At 40.3% G+C, this 20770-nt stretch overlaps 1 protein-coding gene across 4 annotated transcripts in view; it reads right to left on the reverse strand.

The window, feature by feature from the left end:
- Nucleotides 1–20770, reverse strand: part of PARN (poly(A)-specific ribonuclease) — a 176704-nt gene that overhangs the window by 131719 nt on the left and 24215 nt on the right. For 3 of the 4 annotated variants that reach the window (XM_080679022.1, XM_080679024.1, XM_080679025.1), the window contains exons 13-18: nt 17131–17208; nt 12178–12221; nt 8655–8697; nt 7928–8003; nt 3337–3447; nt 2961–3030 (exon numbers count right to left, since the gene is read on the reverse strand). In XM_080679022.1, the coding sequence (XP_080535148.1) occupies nt 2961–3030; nt 3337–3447; nt 7928–8003; nt 8655–8697; nt 12178–12221; nt 17131–17208 (422 nt within the window). The remainder of the gene's footprint in view (nt 1–2960; nt 3031–3336; nt 3448–7927; nt 8004–8654; nt 8698–12177; nt 12222–17130; nt 17209–20770) is intronic. The other variant, XM_080679023.1, reaches the window with a different exon arrangement.

Consider the following 20770-nt stretch of genomic DNA (forward strand, 5'->3'; position numbering starts at 1 on the left):
GCTGATCTAGAAATGCATAAACTCTTACTTAAGCTTTTTAATCAAAGCTTACTTTGAGTGCATGTTGGTCACAAAGATCACTGATAAAGTAGGTGCTTCCTGTATCTAACCCAGTTTGTATCTATCATCTGGTTTTATAAGAAGTTGATTTCATGGAAATAAGTAAATATCTCCCAGTTGAAATTTTTGAAAAATATTGTTGAACTATGAACTTAACATCACACACATAAAAATGTAAGGAATAACCATGATCCAAACAATATTTAGTGTCACCTATAGGTTTCATAGCCTATCACATAAGCTGTCCTTTCAAAGATTTAAAAAGCTAAGCACTGCCCTGAAATAAGAGTTAAGAGCTAAGAAAATCCTGTAATACCCATAAGATCTAGATAGATGGCAAGGACTCAATTATTAGCAGAATTAATTTTCTAACTATTTATAGAAAATTTAATTTCTAATATACACCACACTGTTGTCCAGTCCACTTTGAAAGATGTCTAGAAAATCAAACACAATTACTTCTGAACTTCCATAGAAAAGGACAAAGATTAAAAAATAAGAAGCCACAGCATGATAAAATTCCCTGAGACTACACAAATTCTGAACCTGTAGCAATCCAGATGTTTGGAATTAACATCTGTCTTTGCAACATGTCACCTAAATACAAGCACAGTAATAATAGTATTTATACAGACATTCTAAGGACAGTATTCTTATCCAATAAAGCACTGACAGAATTGTAAAGTGTTGCACAAAATGTAAGGAAATGATGTAACCAACCCAACACCAAAATAATTTTCCCCCATGGTGGTGATCGCTTGTTCTCTCTGGCTCGCCCAGAATCTCCCGGAACCAACCCTGCCAAGAAAGCTGGAATAAAGATGAAGGTTTAGGGCTTTGGAACAGAGCCAAACTGTGGCCTGCTGGAGGAGTACATCCATAACTTTAGTCTTAACTTTGCCAAGAAAGTGCAAACCACACTTTGAAGTAATAATCTTGAGATTCTTTGAGAATGTTCTGAACTTAGACTTCTCCCTAAATCACACTGACTTCTCCCAACAATGAAGGTACATGAGCAAGCCTGTACTTCATTGGATCTATTCAGATGAGGGCTCAGGATGCAATGACAATCAAAGCTCCATAGATTATTTTAAAAGCCATTTGTATAACCAACACCTTCTTAGAAACAATATTTAATCAGATAACAATACAAGTGTAAATAATAATCTCACATATAAAGTTTGTTAGGAGTAAGTTAGATCTCACTATACACACACACACACATAGCCTCCCTTATCGGTAATCTAAACACAAAACAGTTTTTTGGCTTAGAAGAGATGCACTATCATTGGCAATGTTTTCTTTCCTTTCCTTTCCTTTTTTTAGCTAATATGTTTAATAAATTAGCCCAGCCCGTGTCTCTGAGTGGTTGGACATCGACCTATGAACCAGGAGGTCATGGTTTGATTCGCAGTGAGGGAATATGCCCAGGGTTGGGGGCTCAATTCCCCAGTGTGGGGCGTGCAGGAGACAGCCGATCAATGATTCTCTTTTATCATTGTTGTTTCTCTCTCTCCCTTCCCCTCTCCCTCCCTGAAATCAATTTAAAAAAATATTATTAATAAATAATTTCCCAAAAGATCAATTTCTATTCTCAAAAAACATCTCAGTCACTAGAGATGAGAAACATTTCATCTAAAAATGCACTACAGCCAAAACCGGTTTGGCTCAGTGGAAGAGCGTCAGCCTGCGGACTGAAAGGTCCCAGGTTCGATTCCGGTCAAGGGCATGTAACTTGGTTGCGGGCACATCCCCAGTAGGAGGTGTGCAAGAGGCAGCTGATCGATGTTTCTCTCTCATCGATGTTTCTGACTATCTATCACTCTTCCTTCCTCTCTGTAAAAAATCAATAAAATATTTAAAAAAACAAACAAACAAATAAAAATGCACTACATCCCTAGCCAGTTTGGCTCAGTGGATAGAGCACTGGCCCATAGACTAAAGCAGCAGTTGCCAACGTGTGGTCCACGGACTAACGGGCCCCAGGTTCAACTCCAGCCACAGGCACATACCTCGGTTTCAAGCTCAGTACCTGGCTCTGGTTGGGGGCATGCAAAGGGCAACCAATCGATGTGTCTCTCTTACATCAGTGTTTCTCTCTCTCTGTCTCTCCCCCTCTCTTCCACTCGCTCTAAAAATCAATGGGAAAGTATCCCCAGGTGAGGCTTATATAATAAAAGCGTAATATGCAAATTAACCAAACAACAGAACAACCAGTTGGCAGAGGGCGGGGCCCTCGAGCAGGCAGCACCAGGCCAGCCAAGGCACTTGCCAGCAGGCAGAGGGAGAAAATGGTGATGGGGGGGCCCACCCGGTTGCCTCCTGCAGAGGGAGGCCACCAGCGCGGCTGTGGTGGGGTGATGGGGGTGGCGCCAAGCCGATCCCACAGAGAAAGGCCGGGCAGAAGCTGCAGGGGGTCGATGAGGATGGTGCCATCCCCTGATCCTGATCGGCCCACCAGGTCGCCTCCTGCAGAGGAAGGCCAGACTTGTGGCTTAGGCCTGCAGGGTGCGGGCCTAAGCCATCAGTAGGACATCCCCTGAGGACTCCCGGACTGTGAGACAGTGCAGGCCAGGCTGAGGAACCTCCCTGCCTGCCCTCCCAGTACACGAATTCTCATGCACTGGGCCTCTAGTAATCTATAATAATAAAAGCATAATATGCTAATTAGACCAGATAGCCGGACAACCTTCCAGACAAAGCCAGAGCTGTGAGGGCCAAGGCAGCTGCCATGGCTGCGAGGGCCGAGCCCCTTGCACAAATTTCATGCATCAGGCCTTTAGTAACAATAATAATAATAAAAATGCACTACACCTCCCAATCATTCCTAATTGACATTCCAGATACTAGGCTATACCACAGCGAGATAATGTGGGCCTTGGGACCCACTGATTACTTACTTGTTGATAAAAGGTTCAATGAGTTTTGATCTGGCAGACACATGATTTTTTGGAGGACTAAGAAAAGAACCTAATAAAGAAAAGAAGCAGAGTATTATATATAGTCAAGTAGACAAAGCCTGAAAATTCAGGTGAAAATATATTTAAATCAATAGTATGGGTCAGCAAGGGTAAAAAGTACTCATATGAGCCAACTACCATTCCACAGGTACAAGTCAATGGTTCCTCCTTGTGTACTCTCCATCTGTTCCAACCCAATCTCCTCAGACTCCGTCCCCTCCCATTTCTAACTGGGTGAGTGGATCCCAGGGAACTAGTAGACAGGTAAGATCCACTCTAGACCACTGTGTTTGACAGAAACATGTACAGTGAATACCTAGGTAATTTGTCATGGAGATGAAACACAGTCCTGTGATATAAGCATCATAGCCTGCCTCATGGAGCTGTTCAGAAGCTGTGTCATAACTTGGAAAACCTTCTGCACTTTCTAAAGAAAAAAAAAAAGAAAAAACAGTTTTCCCAAGGACATCACAAATCATAAAGACTGGTAAGTGTATTGCCCTACCAAATCCAAATTGTATTCAGAATGTGCTATAGAAATATCCTAAATAAGCATTTAAAAAACTTTCTTTAACTTTATTTTTCAATTACAGTTTACATTCTTATTATTTTATATCAGTCTCAGGTGTACAACACAGTGGTTAGACAACCATATACTTTACAAAGTATTTCTCCTGATATTTCAGTGCCCACCTGGCACCATACATAGTTATTACAATACAATTGACTATTTTCTATGCTATACTTTACATTCTTATGACTGATTTCTAACTACCAACTTGTACTCCTTAATCCCTTCACCTTTTTTACCCAGTCCCCCACTGCCCCACCCCTCTGGCAGACATCTGTCTCTTCTCTGTATCGATGAGTCTGTTTCTGTTTTGCTTGTTCATTTATATTTATTCTTTAGATTCCACACATAAGTGAAATCATATAGTATTTGTCTTTCTCTGACTGACTTACTTCGTTCAGCATAATACTCCCTAGGTTCATCCGTGCTATCACAAATGGTAAAATTTCATTCTTTTTTATGGCTGTATATCCCATTATATACATGTACCACAGATTTTTATCCACTCATCTACTGGTGGGTACTTGGGTTGCTTCCATATCTTGGTTATTGTAAATAACACTTGCAATGAACACAGAGGTTGGTGTTTCAAGATTCTCAGGATATATATACCCAGAAATGGAATTGCTGGGTCATAAAACAGTTCCATTTTTAATTTTTTTTAGGACTCTCCACATTGTTTTCCATAGCAACTGCACCAATCTGCATTCCTATCAACAGTGCACGAGGGTTTCCTTTTCTCCACATCCTTGCCAACACTTGTTGTTTGCTGACTTATTGATGACAGTCATTCTGACAACTGTGAAATGATATCTCATTGTGGTTTTAATTTTATTTCTCTGACGATTAGAGACCTTGAGCATCTTTTCTTATGTCTATTGACTACTTGTATGTCCTCTATGGAGAAGTGTCTATTCAGGTCATTTGTCCATTTTTTTAATGGGATTATTTATTTTTTGGTGTTGAGTTGTACGAATTCTTTATAAACGTCAGATATCAGATGTATCATTGGTGAATATGTTCTCCCATTCCATGGGTTGTCTTTTTGTTTTATTGATGGTTTATTTTGCTGTGCAAACACTTTTTAGTTTAATGTAGTCCTATTTGTTTATTTTTTTATTTTGTTTTCCTTGTCTGAGGAAACATATCAAAAAAGTATTGCTAAGAGAAATGTCAGAGGTTTTACTGCCTATGTTTTCTTCCTGGAGTTTTAAGTTTCAAGTCTTACACTCAATTTTTTTAATGTATTTTGAGTTTATTCTTGTATATGGTGTAAGAAGGTGGTCTAGTTTCATTTTTTTTGCATATACCTGTCCAATTTTCCCAACACCAGTTATTAAATAGACTGTCTTTACCCCATTGTATGTTCTTGCCTCCTTTGTCAAATATTAATTAACCTTATAGGCATGGGTTTATTTCTGGGCTCTCTATTCTGTTTCATTGATCTATATGACTGTTTTTATGCCAGTACCATCCTGTTTTAATTACTATAGCCTTGTAACAGTTTGATATCCAGCCTTGGATAGTTTGAAATCCAGCAGCATGATACCCCCAACTTTGTTCTTCTTTCTCAAGATTGCTGTGGCTACTCAAGGTCTTTTGTGGTTCCACATAAACTTTTGGATTATTTGTTCTAGTTCTGTAAAATACACCATTGATACTTTGATAGGAATTGCAGTGAATCTACAATTTCTTAATTTCTCTACACATAAGCCCTTACAATATGAGATAACAGAGTTACTGAAAATGAGGGCTTCTGTCTAGACTAGAGCAGTGCCTCAGTTATATTATCAAAGAGAGTCATAGGCCTCCCCATTGCACAGCGGTCAGTGCTATTTACAATCATGCCTCGCTTTATGACAATGATTCCTCTTCTAATTTCTCTCTTCGGTCACAAAAAGAGTGTCTACTCTTAGAGACAATGGTAGCATTGGGACACAACAGGAATTTCAGAATAATGATTAAACATGGACTCTGGAGCGCCACTGTGTTTAAGTTTGAATCTCTGCTCACCACTTATTTGCTATGTGATCTTGGGCTTCGCCTCTGGTCCTCCATTTTGGTAGAATGAAGATGATAATCAAAATCCCCCTTTTTTGGTGAGGATCTAAAGAGCTAACTAAGTAAAGATCTTATATAGTGCTTGGTACAAGGTAAACGCTCACTAATTATTATCTGTCAATACCGCAGATAATCCTCCCAAAAGCAAGACTCCAATCAATATTGATAGCTCAATTCAATACTGTCCTTGACTATGTTGCCAAGTTTACAGATCTAAAGATGAAAGCACAACTAACTCCAAAAAACGGTTCAGAACTTTCTGTAATGCAGCCCTTGAAACATGGGGCCACTTCATAGTATAGACCATTTATAACATAATTCTTTTGTCACACGGATATATGTAGATGCTGAGAGGATATCGTCTGAGAAGAGTAACCTACCTGTTTTAGAGTAAATTCTCTACCAGACACCAGAATATTATATGGAAATAATATGATACAACTGTAACTCATAATTATTTCCTAGAACCATTCAGAAAATGAGTATCAAAAAGGTTACAACACAAGGGATTGTAAAGAACAAAAAGTAGAAAATTTAAAAAAAAAAAAAGGTTACAACAAAATCAAAAGCATGAAGGGAAATTATCAATGAAAAGGCTATAACTATTTTTACATCAATACAATTCTGTATAAACAAAAATTTCTAGCCTCTGTTAAGTATTAAATATTAAGGATTTAAGTTGTTAGTTTTTTTTAATATATTTTATTGATTTTTTTACAGAGAGGAAGGGAGAGGGAAAGAGAGTTAGAAACACCGATGAGAGAGAAACATCGATCAGCTGCCTCTTGCACACCTCCAACTGGGGATGTGCCTGCAACCAAGGTACATGCCCTTGACCGGAATCGAACCTGGGACCTTTCAGTCTGCAGGCCGACACTCTATCCACTGAGCCAAACCAGTTAGGGCAAGGATTTAAGTTTTAAAAAAATAATATTAGCCCAGCTGGTGTGGCTCAATGGTTGAGCCTCAACCCATGAACAAAGAGGTCACCATTCAATTCCTAGTCAGGGCACATGCCCAGTAGGGGGAGTAAAGGAGGCAGCCAACCGATGTTTCTCATCAATGTTTCTCTCTCTCTATCCTTCTTCCTTCCTCTCTCTAAAATCAATAAAAATATATTCTTTTAAAAATCTTATATAACACAATAGCAAACTAATTAATAGCCTCTACTCTACAATCAGTTGAAACACAGATTTCCAAAGTCATTTCCATTATATTGTTATAGAAAAACATCAGGCTTCCGTCCCCCCACACATCCTCCTTTGCTTTTTTTCCTAAAGATTTTTTTATTGACTTTTAGATGGGGTGGGAGAGGGAGAAAGAGAGAGAATCATAGATGTGAGAGCAAAATATCGACGGGCTGCCTTTCTGCACCCTCCTTACTGGGGATCAAGCATGCAATCCAGGCATGTGCCCTGACTGGGAATCCAACCAGCAACCTTTCAGTACACTGGACAATGCCCAACCAACTGAGCCACACAGGCCAGGGCCACTCACCGCTTTTCTTAACTCCTTTTCTGAACTATTACCCAGAAAGGAAAGGAAATAACTGTATTCTTGGCTACTTTAGTACCTGTCATTGTCAATTTCTGAACCCTTAGTCCTATTATCAATGTCTTCAGAATTTAGAGATTACAGCTAATGAGAGACTAATTACAGTATCAGCAGCACAATTAGGCAAACAGGAACCCAGGAAGTGACACCTGGAAGATTCACCAAATACCTGGGTTGGGGCCATAACCAGGATAGCAAAACATCTCTGGCCTGAGAAATATTCCTCCCTACTTCTTCTAGTTTCCCTCAGTACTGCTATTCCACTCCAAAGCTACCTCTGAAGGAGGAAGGGATGGAAAGGACTCTCTTTTCTCATCTGTAAACCTTGGGCTTTTCTGAAACAAAAAGGGTATTTTCATTCTAGTCCTGACAATTAATCACCTACTCTTTGTCTCTGCTTTAAACAATGCACCATAGAAAGGACACATCGTTTTGGGAGAATTCCAAGCACTAGGAAATAAAAGCCCTGAAGGTTTAATTGCTAAAGCTCTCAAAGAACAGGCTACCCAAATCCATGCACATAAAATAGATGTAAGATTAGAAGATTACTTTTACTGAGAAAGCATGAATTCAACACAGGGCATCAGCAATTTAATTTAGCCAAAATCTATAAATGTACAATGTAGTTTCTAGAGCAGTTTCACCTTTCTTCTACAATATAAATCAATACATAATTATCACAAAAAGGTTTAGATTTTCATTTTATATTTTGTATTCTTACCAACTTTAGGAGGGTTGAAAGGTGTCTCTTTTAACCTCTTTTCCAATTCTGCAAGGGATGTGTTATTAATGATATCCTGCAAACCAGTAAGCAGAGAATTACAAGCCTTCATCATCTCAGTGCGATATATATTAAAGAGATACTGCCCCCTTGTGTTTTTTAAAGAAACATAAGCGTGGAGTCGTTTATTCAATGTGAAAGAAAACCAGCAAGTTTAATTTTCAGCATATAGAAGGTTTAGCCATATGAAAGATTTTAAACAGATGTGCTAAATACTTACAGACCTTGGGCCAGAAAGCTATATTTGTTCTTATACTGTGCTGACATTCATTTCACTCAGCTGTATAAAGTCCCTTGACAAAGTAGCAAATGATTATACCTTTACCTGAATTTTCTTGATTAACACATATATAAAATAAGGAAAATAAAGGAAGAAGTATGTGCCTGTGTAACCTATTCAAAAATACATTATATATTTTAATGTTAAAAATTTACATTCAAAAAGAATAAAGAGGGAGAAATACAATTCCACCATCCAAAGACAACCACTATTCACATTTTGATATATTTATTTCTAGTCTTTTGCCAATTCTTTTTTTCTTTTTCGCTCTTCTCTTTTTTCTTTTTTGGGAATGGATTTTATCAATAACATTTAAATAGACCAGAATTCCAAAGCTCTTAGCAGCAATTTTGAGAATTTCAAATATAGTTCAAATTTTTCAAATACCTTAAAAGGTTGTGTGCTGGCCATCAATTTAGTATCCAAGAGCCTAAAAACAAAAGAATTTTTAATAAGGTAAACAAAATGTATATCAATGTTCAAAATGTATTTTACTCAAATGAATAGCCTATTGTCTTAAAAGTGGACAGGGAAATTTAGCACATTAGCCATTGTGAGCCTGGCGCTGGCATTCCTGCTAGGTTAGACTGGGAACTTGGTCTCCTCACGCAGGGACTTCATCAAGAGGCTGTGGGAGAGTCCACACTCTGCAATACACAGAGCACAAGTTCTGGATTTGCTTGTACCCTGAGAGGGTGTGGGCTACATCAATCTCAAGGAGAAGTCAAATATCCTCATATGTTTTTACATGGTCCAAATACTGCTACAGGTCTAATATTGCCAAGTCGTTACTATCTACCAACACTACCCATGTTTATACACTATAAATGCTTAGAGGGTCAAAATCTGCATTTGGTAAGCTTATACTATTGTAGTTATTTCTTATTACTCTGTTTCAGTGAATGGAATAACAAAAAAGAGATAGAAACTAAAAAACTGTTTCTTTTCACATAAGTGTGAACACTAGATAATAGGACAGAAATATCCTGACTACAAGAGAGACTGCTCTTCTGCCTCTCCTGTCCCTCTTCAAACAGGTCCTCAAATGCAGAGGCTTCCTCTGTAGGCTCTATATGACCCATATGTGATCTATCAGACATGTGACATATCAGAATTAGCATGCAATATTAATTGTGGAAAACACTAACAGATAAAGGCACTGACATAAAATTGAGGGGAAAAACTCTAGGTAGATAGTTCTTGATGGACTACAGAATACTCTCAACTGGATAGTTCAAAAATATCCAACTATATCCAATATTCAACTGAATACTCTCAACTGGACACTTCACTGTGACAAGGTACATCCAACATACAAGAAAGACAAGAGCCAACTCAAGAAAACTTCACCAATTCTTCAGACATCAAGACATGAGATGAGCCCTAGCCAGTTTGGCTTAGTGGATAGAGCATCGGCCTGCAGACTGAAGGGTCCCGGGTTCAATTCTGTTCAAGGGCACACGCCTGGGTTGCGGGCTTGATCCCCAGTAGGGGGTATGCAGGAGGCAGCCAATCAATGATTCTCTCTCATCATTGATGTTTCTCTCAATCTCTCTCTCTCTCTCCCTCTCCTTTCCTCTATGAAATCAATAAAAATATATTTTAAAATAAAAAAGACGTAGGATTTAAAAGAAAAGGAATTGCTATTTTCACTCTCAGTTCAAATTCTGGTATTAATAGATAACAAAACCAATCATCCATAATAATAAAAGCATACTATGCTAATTAGACCGGACAGCCAAATGACCTTTCAGACAACCTTCCAGACGAAGCCGGGACTGTGAGGGCCGAGGCAAGCTGCTACAACTGCGAGGGCTGAGCCCTCTGCATGAATTTCGTGCATCAGGCCTCTAGTCAATTATAAAACCAAACCATCACAAACTTGGAGCTATTAAATAAACGATTTCCCAGCTTATATGAAGTGGATTGTAATCATGATCCAATGGATTCAAAAAATTACTATAAGCCTATTTGTATTACATGTGCCATGATGACTATCCTAATAAAAGAGTAATATGCAAAATGACCATACCTCTGCTATGTCCACAAGCCACGCACACCAGCCAATCAGGAGCAAGTATGCAAATTAACCCCAACCAAGATGGATGCGGCCACAGAGAGAGCAGGAGGCTTGGGTTTCCCCGGCAATGGAGGAAGCCAAGCTTTCCACCTCCCCTGGCCTGCCTTGGCCTCCGCTTAAGGCTACAAAGTTTCAATTATAGAAGATAAATAAATCCCAACAAAAATGGCTGCGGCCATGGAGCGAGCAGGAGGCTTGGCTCCACTCAAGGCTACAAAGTTTCAATTATAGAAGATAAATAAATCCCAGATACCAGGGCCTCTGCTTGGGTCACCAGGGGGCGTGGCCGGCCTGCAAACCACCACAGGCCCCTCGCCCAGGCCACCCCACGCCCCAAGGGAACCCCCACCCTGATCCGGGACACCCTTCAGGGCAAACCAGCCGGCCCCCACCCGTGTACCAGGCCTCTATCCTATCTAATCCTCCTATCTAATAAAAGGATAATAGGCAAATTGACCATCACTCCAACACACAAGATGGCTGCCCCCATGTGGTCAAAGATGACTGACTCCAGGTGGACACAAGATGGCCACCACAAGATGGCCAGCAGGAAAGGGCAGTTGGGAGGGACCAGGTCTGCAAGGGAGGGCAGTTGTGGGCCATCAGGCCAGCAGGGGAGGGCAGTTGGGAGGGACCAGGCCTGCAAGGGAGGGCAGTTGAGGGTGATCAAGCCTGCAGGGGAGGGCAGTTAGGGGTGACCAGGCCAGCAGAGGAGGGAAGTTGGGGGCAACCGGGCCTGCAGGGAAGGGCAGTTGGAGGGGACCCAGGCCTGCAGGGGAGAGCAGTTGGGGGGGACCAGGCCTGCAGGGAAGGGCAGTTAGGGGCCAATAGGCTGGCAGGGGAGCAGTTAGGCATCAATCAGGCTGGCAGGGGAGTGGTTAGGGGGTGATCAGGCTGGCAGGCAGAAGCGGTTAGGGGCAATCAGGAAGGCAGGCAGGCAAGCAGTTGGGAGCCAGCAGTCCTGGATTGTGAGAGGCATGTCCGACTGCCCTTCCCAGGATCAGGCCTAAAAGGGCAGTCGGACATCCCTCGAGGGGTCCAAGATTGGAGAGGGTGCAGGCTGGGCTGAGGGACACACACCCCCATGCACAAATTTCGTGCACCGGGCCTCTAGTCTATACTAATAAAAGGTAATATGCTAATTAGACTGGGTCGACCAGACATCTTCCGGATGTCCGAATTCCTTCCGGACAAAGCCACAGTGGCGGGGGCTGAGGCAGAGGTGGTTAGGGGCAATCAGGTCATCAGGGGAGCAAGCAGTTGGGGGCAATCAGGCCGTCAGGGGAGCAAGCAGTTAGGGGTGATCAGGCCATCAGAGGAGCAAGCAGTTAGCAGCGAGATCAGGCCGGCAAGAGAGAACAAACAGTTAGGGGCAAGATCAGGCTGGTGCGGGGAAGCAAGCAGTTAGGGGCAAGATCAGGTCGGAGCGAGGGAGCAAACAGTTAGGGGGCGATCAGGCCAGCAGGGGAGGACAGTTGGGGGCGATCAGGCCAGCAGGGGAGCCGTTAGGCAGTGGTCAGGCCAGCAGGGGAGCCATTAGGGGATGATCAGGCAGGCAGGCAGAGGCAGTTAGGGGCGATCAGGCAGGCAGGCAGGCAGGCAGGCAGGCAGGTGAGTGGTTAGGAGCCAGCAGTCCCAGATTGTGAGAGGGATGTCCAACTGCCGGTTTAGGCCAGATCCCACAGGGACAACCCCCAAGGGGTCCCAGATTGGAGAAGGATGCAGGCTGGGCTGAGGGACATCCTCCATCCCCCCCACCCCCCCGTGCACGAATTTCGTGTACCGGGCCTCTAATTTTAAATGAAAGACAAATCTGGAAAGGAAGCTTACTTGGGGAAAACAGATGTTGTCATCTCCTTAAATTCATTTAAGTCCTAAAAAACAAGAAAATGGACTTGTTACACTTTTACTGGTACACTCACAGTTTTAAAAACATACATTAATATTTCTAGTTCCATAGGTCTCTTCTTTAACTGTTATACCTCATACAGGCCTTTTAAAGCTAAACTGCCAGACCTGTTTCTAGTTGATAATAACTTTATAAAAATCTTCACAATTTCCTCACTGATTGGGAATCATATGGCCTGATATGAAACCTCTGCATAACCAAAACAAATTTAAGTATTTTATGACTGAAGTAGGAGTGGGGGAAATAGGTTTCTATAATATATAGAAAACTTTCAGTAATAACTCTATCACACAAATTCATCATTATAAAGAGACTAGAAAATTTATTTTAAAAAATGGTTTATACAGGAAATGGATACTGTACTAGTAAACTAGATTATTCTTTTATTGGGAACACCTTTGAAATGTTCGTTAAAATGACCACTAAAGCCCGGCCGGCATGGCTTAGTGGTTGAACGTCAATCTATGAACCAGAAGGTCACAGTTCTATTCCCATTCAGGGCACATGCCCAGGTTGCGGGCTCGCTCCCCAGTAGGGGGCATGCAGGAGGCAGCCAATCAATGATTCTCTCTCATCATTGATATTTCTATCTCTTTCTCTCTCCCTCTCCCTTCCTCTCTGAAATCAATAAAAATATATATTAAAAAATATATAAAATAAAAATTACCATTAAAACACACACTTTCCAATATACCAGTATACACGATTCCTGTTTTAGGTACTCAGAAAGTTGCTAAAGTGGCACCAATAGCAAGTACCTACATTAGACAATTCATTTCCCAAGTTTATTTTGATCAGGAAGTCTAAAGCTGAATGAGACTGCTCTAATTTTAAATTAACTCATTTACCTGCATAATTGCCTCACTAGACTGACAGTCATATTCTTGACCCTTTGTAACTACACTTCTCTTCAGCCATTCCCAATGAGCTCTTCAAACTGTAAATACAGATTGTATGTATCTACTTTGTAAAATTTACCAGCTTTCAAATGGCTATCATTAAATTAATGGACAATAGGTGAACAAGGGGTTTCAATGCTAACTCAAACAAAAATGCAATGAGGACTGTTTATAATCTCTCAATACCATTACAAAGCTTCACAGCAAGAAAATTTAGAATTATGGCTACTTCCAGGGCCAGCAATAGCAAAGTTCTAAACCAGCGCCTTCTAAAAGGTCAGACAGAAGTACCATGAAGATTAAGAAGAGACTTTCCCTTAAAAGGTAGCTCCAAAATAAGGATTCTTTAGTTACTTTTAAATGCATATTTTGGTACCAGTGTTTGTAAAAGTTCTACCATTTTATATAGGTTTTCTCATTTATATCACTGCTTCCAAAGATAGATGGAAGAAAATGACTTTCTCCTTCTGACAATGATAGAACATAAGTTAAGTAACTTACTCAGGTTACCTTAGTAATAATGCAAGGGATAAAACCTCTTATCCTAATCCACCTCCTACTCTGCAACAGATCACGTGCTCTTTCTACTAAAATGTGATTCAAAAATGGTTTCATTCAAGGTAACATTTATTAAGTGCTTACCTACAAAATGCTATGCGAGGCATTTATTTTGTTTGTTTATGCTAGTCATTTATACAAAGACAATAACAAGGTTATACTCCTTGTCTAAGACACTAATCACCTAACAGGAGAAGGGGGGTAAGCTGTAAAGACAAAATTCATGCGCCGTAACAGGCACAGAGTTCTGTGGGAAGTCAGAAAAAGGAAAGATCGTCTGTTGGGCAAGGCAGCAGGCAGGGAAAACTTCCTGGAGGAGGCATAAGCTGGACCATGGTAAGATAGGTAAAGTTGTATACAGCAAACATTGAGAAAGGCTAGAGAAAATTCAACTTGGAGGAAATTATATTCCAAAACCACAAACATACAAAGAACTTCTCAGGGAACAGATGAGCCATTCTGGCTTGGATTAAGGAGAATAACGAGTGCCTAGCCGCTAGCAAGAAGGTTAGGCCAGATCATAGAAAGCTTAATATGCCAAGCTAAAAAGAATCAACTGTATAGAGAAACAAGGAATGTGAGATTGTTCAGAATTTTAAGCAGGGTCAGTGATGTGAACAGAGACATACATTATCAGAAGATTATAAAACTGGCACAGTGAGAAGGCACTCATCTGTTAAATCAATATTCAATGCCTACAATGAGCCAAACTCTGCTTGGTATCCAAAACACCTATAAACACAGTATTAAATACACTTTCCTCTTTCCTCACTGATAACTTCATTGTTTTAAAGGTCAAAAAGTCATGAGAGCCCGGCTGGTGTGGCTCAGCAGTTGAGCATCGACCCAGGACCCAAAAGGGTCAGGACGTATGCTGGGGTTGTGAGCTCGAGCCCCAGTAGGGGGTGTGCAGGCAGCAGCTGATTGATGATGTTCCTCTCTCATCAATGTTTCTATCTCTTCATCCCTCTTCCTCTCTCTCTCTAAAAATCAATAAAAACATTTTTTTTTTAAAGTGAGAGAAGCTGCTACTTTGGTCTGTTTGGCCAATAAGAGATAAATATTAGATCTTTAGATTTATACAATGCAAATTCACACCCATCACATTTGTTTTGAGACTCACAAGTATGAAGCCTTTGAGTCCCAGAGGGTGATACAGTTGTCATGAGAAGCAGTGACAATCTTAACGTCACAGAAATAGGACAAGGGGAGCAACAGAACCCCTGTATTCACAGCTGGGCTCCAGTGGACTTTTCTAAACGAAAGTCATCAAGATGCTGCTGGGACAATGTCCCCTAAGAAATGGGAAGAAAGTGAGGCTCTGAGATGTATAAGTTTAGACTAAACTCCAAAGCAGGTATCTTCCAATCCAGAAGGAGTAACAGATTAATCTGGTGGCAGCTGAAAGCAAGGGTTGGCAAACTATGGACCGCAGGCCAAATCTAGCCCACCACCTATTTTTTAAGTAAAGTTTTTTAGAACAAAGCCACATCCATTTCTTTATGCATTCTATGGCAATTTTGGGACTACAATAGCAGTGTTGGGTTATGACAGAGGCTGGGCAGCCTGGAAAGCCCCAAATACTTATCTTACCACTTGGCCCTTTATAGGAAAAGTTTACCTAGCAACCTATGATTTAAAGGATGGGCTGAAGGTTAAAGTGAGTCAGGGAATGCTGTCTGAAATTTGCTGAACGCCAGATGAAAAACAGGCTACTTGCAATTGAAATAAAAAGAATCCAAATGCAAGACACAGCATAAAAACAAAATTGTCAGGATTTTTAACTGACCAGGTCTGGGGAGACGAGAAGGAGTCAAAACCAATGTTAAATATAGTCTTGGTTACTGGGTATTATTTATAATAAAGGAATCAATAGAAGGAACTGGTTTCAAGGCAATAAGAAGGAAAGAAAGGTAGTGCAAGTTACATATCTCCTTTGAAACTTGTAAATTTTAAATACCATTTAATCTGAAGGCACTGCAGGTAGGGACGTGTGGAATCCAGCATCAACTGTGTCCCCAGTTCTGAGAGAGATCACAGCTGGAGAGACTAATGTCAGTGTCTTCAGCTGAAGTTATAAAAGTGAGTGAGACCACTAAAGGACAGAAAATACGGAGAGAAAATACAGGAGATGGGAGGACAAGTGAGATGAGGCCATGTGCAGTTAGGGAGCAGAGGGGAAGAGACAGAAGAAAAGCTCTTTTCCTGAGCTTTCATGCACTGAGATGACTTGGCTCAAAGAGTGAAAGAAAAAAACAAGGTCAACAGAGAATCTAAGGGAAGCAGCTTAGCAAGAGGTAATCAAGAACTTTGCAGGAGCTGATCCAGTTCACTGGATCTAATGCACCACTCAGCTTCAATGGCCCTGCTATGTCTAATGTTGGCAGTAGCAAACTAGATAACCACACCTGTGGCTGAGAAACCCCTACCCAGCACTAATGGCAAACCACTGACATTAAGATAAAACAAGTGTTTAGCCTTGCTCTGGCAATGGCAGATGACTGAAGATCCCTTAAAATGGCCTGTACATACATGTACACCCCTTCAAAAATGTACAACCAAGCCCTACAGGTGTGGCTCAGTGGTTGAGCATCCACCCATGAACCAGGAAGTTACAGTCTAATTCCTGGTCAGGGCACAAGCCCGGGTTGCTGGCTTGATCCCCAGTAGGGGAGGCATGCAGGAGGCAGCCAATCAATGATTCTCTGTCATCAATGATTCTCTCTCATCATTGATGTTTCTATCTCTCTCTCCCTCTCCCTTCCTCTCTCTGAAATCAATAAAAACATATTTTTTTAAATGTACACCTAAGCCCTAACCCAGGGGTGGGCAAACTTTTTGACTCGAGGGCCACAATGGGTTCTTAAACTGGACCAGAGGGCCGGAACAAAAGCATGGATGGAGTGTTTGTGTGAACTAATATAAATTCAAAGTAAAGGGGCGGAGGGGAGAGCAAGAGAATCCTCCGCTCTTTTGGCTCCGCGGGCTGGATAGAACAGCCGAACGGGCCGGATCCGGCCCGCGGGCCGTAGTTTGCCCACGGCTGCCCTAACCGGTATGGCTCAGTGGATAGAGCATCAGCCTGCGGACTCAAGGGTCCCAGGTTCGATTCCAGTCAAGGGCATGTACCTTGGTTGCAGGCACATACCCAGTAGGGAGTGTACAGGAGCCAGTTGATCGATATTTCTAACTCTCTATCCCTCTCCCTTCCTCTCTGTCAAAAGTCAATAAAATATATATATATTTTTTTAAATGTACACCAAGCACATGATCTCCCTCTCTGGGAGGCCCTCCCTCTCTGGGAGACTCAACCTCTCTGGGAACATGCTGCATATAAGAAAACAACACTCAAGTAGAAAACACTCACTCAGCAATAAAGAACCATGAATTTTCAACACAGGCTGACAAGTCACTTACCTCAGGCAGAGGACAGCAGAACTGATGAACTGTGTGCATAACATCCAAGAGCATATTGTGTCCAATAATAAGTTTTCCCTAAAGAAAGTCAAGGTTAGGAAAAAGACGTCCTGGTACAAAATTATAGTGGGGATGGAGAGTGAAAATCCATGAGGATTTTCTACTAAACTTATTTTACCACATTAAAAATAATCGTAAATATACACAAATAAGAAAATTAGGGTTGGCTTCATCCTTTTTCAATTTTGGGGTGTTAAATATAGAATGCAAAATAAAAGCTCCAAATGGTTTTAATTTCATTGATCTTCTTCTCTAATTTTTATTAATCTTGCCACCCACAAAAATCAGGAGTACTAAATTTTGATTGAGGAGTTCAAGTTAAAAAGGTAAAATCTGAAAACACTAAGTCCCTTGCACTATCAAATAATTTGTGAACAAACTCCAAATACCTACTTTAGAACTGTGTTCTTTAAAACAACTCATTTATTTTTAAAAGATACATTCATAACAATGCTAAAAGATAAAAATGACTTTCTAATTATAATAAACAAAATGAATTTTCATTTCCTTTATCATTTATGTCAAAATTCATGGGCATGTTCTTAAATACCATTTTCAATAAAATCATTGCTTTTCAACCAACTAAAGTACAACATGTATGCAATAAGTTCACTCCATTTTGATAAAAATTAAACTACCAAAATGGAATATCAACTTAGATTTAGCTAGCCAGGTGACACCATCTTATATAATCCTATATAATAAAAAAAACTAATATGCTAATTAGACCAGATGATGGAACAACCTTCCGGAACGACCTTCCAGAACAACCAGTGGGCAGGGCCACGGGGCCACGAGACAGCTGGGGTTACGAGGGCTGAGGCATCCAGGGCTGTAAGGGCGGAGGCACCCGGGGCTGGGAGGGCCGAGCCCCTTACACAAATTCATGCATTGGGCCTCTAGCTTTTAACATAAAGCATCAGGTCACTATAGTGGAGCTTTTTACCATGTCCCAGTGGACCTTTAGAGTAACATTCCTTGACTCATAGGGCTAAACGTAATTATTTGAAATAAATAATTCTATATAAAATATCCCAAATCTAACAGACAAGCTGTCCTTTAGGCTCAGTGTTTCTGCACATTCTGAATACCTAATTCAATGCTAAAATATCAAGTACTGATTGAAACTATAGAAAAGATGTGGAGGAAATCCAATATGGAATACTAACACTAATAAAACCTAACTATATTATAAATGAATACCTAACTATATTACAAATGAAGGAGGCTGGGAAGAAAAGAACTACAAAAACGGTATCATGACTAGATGTCAAAGGTGGTACAAGTTGAAAAACAATCCTATATAATAAAAGTGTAGTATGCAAATTGTCCCCTTGACCGGGAGTTCGTCCAGGAGTTCAACAAGGGGACAGGGCTAGCCGGGGGAAGGAAAGGGGTACCCAGCCAGCAGCCAGGAGCCAGCAGCCACTAGAGACCCTACCAGGCACGAATTTTGTGCACTGGGCCTCTAGTATAAATAATAAAAATACTACATTATAATCTGTAGGATAAATATATTTCCCCGAGTCCATACTCATACATTTTTTAAATTATTAAATAAACAGGGGAGAAGGATAGCTCTTCCTTATAAAAGAATTCCAAGAACAAATGTAGAAAGAGGAAAATACAAACTCGCCATACAACATCAGAGTAATAATGGCTGCAGGTAAGATCCACTGATAGATGCTGCATTAGTGGGCAAAACTTTGAGAAAAAAACAGATTTTCATAGGCTCAAATATCTCTCCCGAGATATTTATTACCCACAAAGGGAAAAGTAATCACTTCACAGTGTACAAGTCTAGCAGATACCACCTTAAGCAAGTGATTAAGGTCAACACTTTGAACCACCATTTCAGTGGTATTCTTGTATAAACTGTATACTAGTATCCTCAGTCCAATCATACAAAAGATCAGATAAATCCAGACTAAGGAAGATTTGACAAAATGCAAGCAATACTGTTTAAAAAATATCAAGGTTACAGACTGCAGAAGACTAATGAGAAATAACAAGTAAATGTAATGTGGGATCCTTGATAAAATCATCAACAGAAAATACTTAGTGGAAAAACTGGTGAAATTCAAATAAGGTCTACAGTTTAATTTATAATATTGTGCCAATGTTATTTCTCTGGTTCTGATAACTATATGGCTATATAAGATGTTGACATTAGGAGTAGCTAGGTGAGGAACACATGGAAACTCTGTACTATTTTTGCAACTTTGCTGTAAGTGTAAAGTCAGTAAAAATATGGTTTTTAAAACTGTAGAAAACATAGATTTACTACTAAGGTGACAGGAAAAGAACTTGGTATGACATAAATATTTAAGAGTATTTACTGTTCATTAGCTTTACAGAGCTTAACCTAACATGTTAGCATTTTTAAGACATGTAACTTTTAAATTTTAAACATCTGCATCACTAATAAATAAGGCTTTTTTTCATAGTATGGTATGTGACATAAACTATCAAAGGTCAGCAACATACTATGAATTATTCTGTGGAAGACAAGAGAGGAAACAACAGAAACACAGCAAGATGTGGTATCTGAATTTGTACAAGGTGAACAAATGTCCCAGCTAACTAAACTATAATGAATGCTACAAGAGAACTCAAAGCCTACTGATGTCCCACATCCCTGTTCTTTAGGGTCAGCCTCAGTCAAGCCAACTACTTATCTGAAGTCTGCTGGCTAAGTGTGTATAAGGTGAGCAAATGTATCCAGAAACTCTGCTTTTCTAGATACCTGTGATCTTAGCCACTTCTGAAGAGACTCCCATCTTTCCCTCCAGGCTCATCCAACTTACTATTCCATTCTGATAATCTTGCTTACTTTAGAGAAGGAACTCCTAGGAGCCAGCCCTCTTCTGTAATTTCTATTTACCCCCAGTTGAAGACAGTGGTGAGACAGCCATGAAACTCTGAGAGGGTCTCTACGGCCTTAAAGCTTCTGATGCAAAGTGCAACATCTTAGGGACAAGACGAATCCTTTTCAGGGAAATGAGTCCTTCTCCCAAGGCCAACTACTCAAGGAAAGAAATGAACTTTAGAATCCAAGCAAGCAGTCTGACTTGGATATGTAATTCATAAAACCGCCAGCAGCATGATCCAGTTTATCTATTCAACATGTGGATGCCTCTTTTCCAAAAGGACTTAGAAAACAAGAAAAAATGTCTATCATATATACCACAGAACCCTCTAGCACATTTACATAAATGGTAAACACCCTTGGATGTCTCAAACACATTTTAAAATATCAAATATTATTTAGGCTATACAATATAAGATTCCATTACAGTATGCAGAATAACTCGACACAGACAATTATTTTTTCATCCTTTAGATTCTTCTAATTAAGGGGAAAAAACACCTTCAAACACCTGATTGTGTCACCCTATGTTCCTTATTTTTTTATCCTACTTCTTATTGGTTTTGAAAATAATAAATACTGGTTTCATATAGCCATATAAGGACCTCATATTATAATCCTCCTATGCATTTATAAGAAAAGTTTTCTAAAAAAATGCTTTGGATTAAAAAATGGTGACAGCAATTATGTCAAAACAAGCATATCATAACA

This window comes from Plecotus auritus (assembly GCF_963455305.1).
Source record: "Plecotus auritus genome assembly, chromosome: 7".
In the NCBI taxonomy this organism is placed as follows: Eukaryota; Metazoa; Chordata; class Mammalia; order Chiroptera; family Vespertilionidae; genus Plecotus; species Plecotus auritus.